The sequence below is a fragment of the Osmerus mordax genome, chromosome 11 (genome assembly GCF_038355195.1).
Source record: "Osmerus mordax isolate fOsmMor3 chromosome 11, fOsmMor3.pri, whole genome shotgun sequence".
NCBI lineage: Eukaryota > Metazoa > Chordata > Actinopteri > Osmeriformes > Osmeridae > Osmerus > Osmerus mordax.
Window position 1 is genome coordinate 9652563 of NC_090060.1, and position 6246 is coordinate 9658808.

Genomic DNA, 6246 nt, shown 5'->3' on the forward strand with positions numbered 1-6246 from the left:
CTACTACAAGGGGGCGCGGTTAAGAAAATCTGTCGTTTTATGCTTGCCCATCCTCGTTCATTCAAAGGCTTTCTAAAGAATTATGGGAAGAGTAGTTCTACGCATGTATAGGCCTACATCTGAAAGGGAAATTGCTTTAAGGATGAATCAGACAGCAGTTTATAATTTTTCAAATAAGTTTAGACAATATAGGCCTACAGCCAATATAGCAGGCTAAAGACATTAACCACATATTGCTTATTGCATGCATCATGGCGACATTTCATTTCAAAGCCTGCTGGCTCAGACAGATTACAATCAGGACGCTACAGTACCCCCTAGTGACAGAATGCATGTTAGCCTACTACAAAAAAATTATATAGTGGGATTTTAAGGCAACGATTGCTTAGCTATTAGCTCGAGAACCCGGGACGGTGTAAAGTTGTAATTTTCCATATGTCCGTGACCCAAGGACCCAAGGACGTGCGGTGTAGCGTTTGACATCGTTTGATCCCTGTCAGACCAGAGGCACTAGCGTTGAGCTCCTCAGTGAGGAAGAGTGTTGTCCAACCTGACAGGCTGGCTACAGCCACTACTCTGCTACTACTGTACAGTTTTTCTGCTTAGTCACTGTTACACATATGCTTGCACACAATGATGAGAGTGGGCAATGACTGTGGATCCTGTTTAATCAAAGGTAGTCGACATTAGCAGCCTGAACCGTTTATTTCAGTTCAACCTCACTGATTGAGGCTACATGTAACATGCAAACGCGAACTCTTCTTTGGTTGAAAAATACGGCGACGAGCGTTTTCACAGAGAAATACATACAGCGATTATTTCTATCAAAGACTTCTTCGTTGTCGGGTAGGTTTTCTTTTATGCCACAATGCAAATTAGGCTACAGGCTATATTACTTATAAAGATTTATAAAATGTTTCCTGTGTTGAATAATGTAGATGCGATATACACATTATAAATAAACATTGTCCAAGTTTATTTTGTAACGTTCACCAGTCGATTAAATTAGTCTTTTTGTAAACAGATATGAGTCTGCGTCAGGGTCATTCTTCAGGTCAGGACCTGGATGAGGATGTCGTCACAGGGATTGTGTGCCAAGAGTTAGACCTACAGGATGGACAGTAAGATTACTTGTAGCCTACACGTTTGTCTTTTTCAGTATTTTTCCCAATGAAAGACATCATGCAGATAACCTATCAAAACCGGTATTTTCAAATTATCATCCAGTACAAATATGATAAAGTTGCACTAGATCCCATAATTATTACTATCTTATTTATTTGATAGAATGAAGGAGGTGGAGGTGGAGGGCCAGAAGGTTTTGTTAGTCCGAACCCAGGGCCAGTACAGTGCTGTTGGGACCAAGTGTTCTCACTACGGTGCTCCTCTCGTCAAAGGTAAGCAACACAACTCGACTGGTACACACCAAGATGTCATAATTGTTCATTGTATTGAATTCCTAAACTACAACTGCTTGTACACAAGGTATATGTTGTATTCAAATCTGTTTATTGGAAAGTGTTTTAAAACAAAATATTTGCAAATATTTAGTTGCCGTTATTAGGTCAAACAGTCTCGACTTACGGTCCGATGTGTGAAAACTGCAAGTCATTGTAGTCATCATTTGTCATATGTAGGAGAGGTGTGGTTAATGTATGTGTAAATGGTGCTTGGTAGTGAATAATGCGAATCTCATGCTATCTGACAGGGGCACTGATTGGGGACAGAGTAAGATGCCCCTTTCATGGAGCTTGCTTTAATGTCAAGACTGGGGATATCGAGGATTATCCAGGCCTGGACTGTTTGCCCAGTTATAAGGTGACCTTTGTGACTTCTCATAGTGCAGGAGCACAGTTTAGTCTATAATGTACAGGGTAATCTTGCTGGCTTTAAAAGGAAATTTGTATTAGTACAATTTTTTTTTTTTGACAGGTCAAGGTTGAAGATGGCATGGTTTATGTATCTATTAACAAAAAGGTATATTTTTTTCATTTGTAATGGTAATTTCTGTATAATGTTTTCTTAGTTTTTAAATATAATTATACAAAATGTATGTGTTTTAAATGTTTTGCTTCTCGTCAAACATACCATTTCTACATGTTCAGTCTATGTCGCTGACCAAGAGGGTGAGGGAGATGAACGGCAGGGTTCCAGGGGTCAGCCACACCACTCTTTTGATTGGAGGAGGTAAGAACTGGGCCTGAAACACCAGGAAAGTTGGAGGCTTCATTCAAGAGAGGTGACCAAACCCCTCCGCAAAGACATGTTGCTGCTGACAACAATGACGCCATCTTCCGTCATGATGTATTTAGGTTGTATGCACATTCTGAGTTATGTTCTGTCTACATAGGGCCTGCTTCTCTTGTGTGTGCTGAGACTCTGAGACAAAACCATTATGAAGGCAGAGTCATAATGGCAACCAAGGACACTCTGCCTCCATACGATAAGCCTAAAATCAGCAAGGTACTGCAAGTTCTGGTTGTCATAACAGGCCCTATTCTGGGCCCCTTCAAATCTCACATCAGACATGGCTGATTTGGTGAAGCTATGCGTAGCCCTATCTTTCCTTCTTTTCTTGAGTACTAGATAGAAAGGATGTTTACTGAGTATTTGATCAAAGCCCTCTTTTTGTGTTACATGTGATTTATATGTCACCATTCTTTTCGACTCCTGATGTTCTTAGGCCATGAATTTAGAGAGCAATGACATTCTCCTTCGTCAGACTGAGTTCTTCCAACAGCATGACATAGAACTTTGGACGCAAAAGGAGGTAAGTTTAGAAGGAGTACACTGCCATGAATAAATATAATCTGAATGTGTTTCAGAAAGTAGATTACAGTGATTTTTATTTTAGGACCCGATTATGTCAAGCAAAGCATCTGAAGTGTGTGTGTGGGTGTGTTTCAGGCAGTTTTTGTGAACACTGAGGAAAATACAGTGAAGTTCAGTGATGGCACATTGCAACATTATGACAAGCTACTCATATCAACTGGATGCAGGTTAGTCACAACTACCACTGATGAAGTTCCATATTATCTACAAGCCTCTGTTTAGGTCTGTGTTTAAAGATGATCTTGTCAAGTCAATGATGATTAAGGATTCATATATAAGTTTAGGACTTTTGAATACAGCCATTTTTATCTTCCGCTCTGCCACCTGTAGGGCAAGGCCACTGAGCTGCACAGGTTCGCATCTGGATGGTGTAAAAGTACTGCAGAGCTATGAGGACGCCAAGGAGATCCACCAGTCCTGTGTGGGCCACAAAGCTGTAATCAGTGGAGCCTCCTTTATTGGTTGAGTACTAGATCTTCTGATAAAAATTTGTCTTGAAGAAAACATGAATGCACAGCTTCCAATTATCATTAATTTGAATATTGTTCATTTCTTCAGTCTTTGAATACTCTCATCATGTTTTTTGTTGTTGTTCTGTTTCTTCACAGGTATGGAGGTGGCAGCCTACTTGTCTGACAAAGCTACCAGTGTTGCCATGGTTGGCAACACAGCATACCCTTTTCAGAGGTCCCTGGGCCCAGAGATTGGGAAAATGACAATGCAGGTCTTGGATTGATGTTTAAATGTTGGCACCTTTTAATGGGGTAACTGTTATTGTTGTGGGCCTTGAAAGGAGTCAATGTCATATTACATGCAATGTGAAAACTTTCTCTCCGAATTGTATTTGTCTTCTTCTGAAGATGATGGAGGAAAGCAATGTCAAGTTCTACATGAATGACCAAATAGAAGAAATCAGAGGAGAGAACGGCAAGGTAGATTGACAGTCAAATATTTCAGATTGATCTTATTTGCAAATCTCTTTCTAATTGATAACTGTAAACGTTTTCTATGTTGGATATTAGTCAGTTGAAATGCATGAATAGGAAAAAAGGTTTTCTTATGTAGGTGAAAGACGTGGTGCTGAAGAGTGGAACTGTCCTGGAAGCTGATGTTGTTGTGGCTGGAATTGGTATTAAACTTATAATCAAGTGGTTTGATACCTTAAAACATATTCAATTCATATAGTCAATATATAATGTTAATACAATAATCAGTGCTATGCAGAATATGAATTGTTGCCCTCATCTCCCCCAAGGGGTCATCCCCAACACTGAGTTCTTAAAAGGTAGCCAGGTGGAAGTGAATTCCAGAAATGCTGTCGTCATTGACAAGGTAACAGACCAGTGCAATGAACAGTGTATATATATTGTCGGACCTGCCTGTATGTAATTTAAAAGCACTAAAAGGGAATCATGACATTGTATACACCTAATATGTCAATAGTTAGTAATTTAACTAAGACCATCCAATACATATGCGTTGCTTCTCCTACTCAGTTCATGAGAACCAACATTCCAGATGTGTTTGGAGCAGGGGATGTAACTGCCTTTCCTCTGACTATACGAGGAGACCAGAGGGTTAACATCGGCCACTGGCAGCTGGCACATGCCCACGGTAAACACCTAAAGCACTTCAGTTCTTAAACCTGTACACACATGGGATCTCCAGGAATAACATGCACCCACACTTGGTTTCTCCTCTGTGTTCTCCCCAGGAAGAGTGGCAGCCTTGAATATGTTACAGAACCAGACGATGATCGACTCAGTTCCATTCTTCTGGACAATGTTACTTGGGAAGAGTGTTCGCTATGCAGGTGACCATCTGCAACAAAATATATTCAGTATGAAGTTAAATCACGTGTTTGTTTAATCGACTTAAAGTATAACTTGTCTCATAAACCAAGGTTACGGGGAGGGATACACAGAAATCATATTCAAAGGAAAAGTGGAGGATAGAAAGTTCCTAGCGTTCTATATCAAGTAAGTGGTTCCTCTTTGAGGAGAAAGTCCATCCATCTGCCCAGTGTGGTACATGTACTGCACCCTGTACATCCATGCCTCTTGTTCTCAAAACATTTAGGTCAATCCCAAGAATACTTCACCTTTTTATTGTGTTTGGTTATCAGAGATGACATGGTGGTGGCAGCAGCCAGCATGACCTTTGACCCAGCTGTTGCTCGAATTGCAGAAATGATGTCCTGTGGACAGGTCATCACCAAGGCACATGCTCAGTGAGTTTCAGCACAATTACATTATAAATTTAATGAAGGAAAATATAACATTTACCTGGATGTTAACAGTGTGCATTAAATACATGTCTTAGTCCTGTGGCAAATAATGTTATATACTTTCACACAATATGGTTGTCTGTTTCAGATCTGACAACCTGAGTTGGTTACAAATGTAACATGTCCAGCATGGATCAATTCCAAATCTTTATGACCAAGAGGATGTCCTGAAACTTCCTGTTTTCACTCTCTTTCTCTACCCTTCTTTTTTCACCAGTGTCTAAGTGTATTTATATCTTCTGCCAATATTATCTTGTGTAAACCAAAGGTTGTAGGGATCTGTTGTTTTCTTTCTGGTACGGTAACCATGTTAACTGACATTTTATTTGATTGTCTGCTTTGTCTGCCCTGTGGCATAAGAAATTAGAAGTCAGTTGTCTTCCGCAGACACTGAGTGAAAAAAGTGTTATTTGATTAACCTAAATGTCAATTTAGCCTTGACTAAGTGATGATAGATGGTGACTACATGTATGGTCATTACTCTGTTTCAAAAGGTGAACTTGTTTCATTTATATTACTTTTTGGTTACTCTAAATTCGTTTCTGTTTACTCCATATTATGTCTCTATGGTTCCACCCTCCATGAAGAGAATGCTATTTCACTGTCAATGTTTGAAACATTTGGATTCATATCCACACCTCCAGCAGAAACAAATGTTCAAAATAATAGTCTTGGCTGTTTACAGTATACTGTTGTTCTTAAAATGGTGGTACATTGTATTTCTCAAAGGGTATTTTAAAGTCATACGTCCATTTTCTCTTTTGTACTCTTCTTTCTTTCATGCATTTCAACTTTCTACTTTAATATGTACTGTTAATGCCATATTGCACTCAGTTAAATAACTACTTGAATCTTGGTGCTCATGTTGTATTATTAAAATAGATAAAAATGTAACCTAGATTATCAATGTACTAGCGCAAGCCTTGGTGTTTCTCAGATACGCTGTGTATTTTTTTCCCTCTGATACAATTTACTATGTAAAATTATCAAACTGTATTTTTTCAATGGCTGATTGCAATTAAAACGGTTAATTTGCACTCCTGAATCTGTACAAAATCAAGTTATTTCGTGACGTGGCTTTTGAATTTAAAATGGGTACAATATTTCAATACTTTATAAAGGATCAT

The 6246-nt window shown here is 39.0% G+C and overlaps 1 protein-coding gene across 3 annotated transcripts; it reads left to right on the forward strand.

Moving 5' to 3' along the window:
- The first annotated feature begins 546 nt into the window (after positions 1-546).
- Positions 547-6137, forward strand: aifm4 (apoptosis inducing factor mitochondria associated 4). 3 transcript variants are annotated; one of them, XM_067246128.1, is made up of 19 exons: positions 547-846; positions 1025-1121; positions 1288-1397; positions 1709-1818; positions 1933-1977; positions 2106-2187; positions 2351-2463; positions 2684-2770; positions 2908-2999; positions 3163-3293; positions 3441-3556; positions 3693-3764; positions 3898-3961; positions 4088-4164; positions 4329-4446; positions 4547-4645; positions 4736-4811; positions 4958-5062; positions 5208-6137. In XM_067246128.1, the coding sequence occupies exons 1-19, from the start codon at positions 744-746 to the stop codon at positions 5236-5238; spliced, it is 1728 nt and encodes a 575-aa protein (XP_067102229.1). In that variant the 5' UTR covers positions 547-743; the 3' UTR covers positions 5239-6137. The 3 variants fall into 3 exon arrangements, 2 of the variants coding, with proteins under 2 accessions (XP_067102229.1, XP_067102230.1); XM_067246129.1 differs by having other exon boundaries at positions 5020-5062; XR_010877771.1 differs by lacking the exons at positions 4958-5062; positions 5208-6137 and having other exon boundaries at positions 4551-4645.
- The last annotated feature ends 109 nt before the right edge of the window (positions 6138-6246 follow it).

Excerpts from the sequence above, each read along its gene's own strand:
- aifm4 (XM_067246128.1), top strand. The coding sequence starts at position 744 with ATGCAAACGCGAACTCTTCTTTGGTTGAAAAATACGGCGACGAGCGTT. Across the intron at positions 1,819-1,932 it reads ACTGTTTGCCCAGTTATAAG|GTCAAGGTTGAAGATGGCAT; the intron begins GTGACCTTTGTG and ends TTTTTTTGACAG. Across the intron at positions 3,294-3,440 it reads CAGTGGAGCCTCCTTTATTG|GTATGGAGGTGGCAGCCTAC; the intron begins GTTGAGTACTAG and ends GTTTCTTCACAG.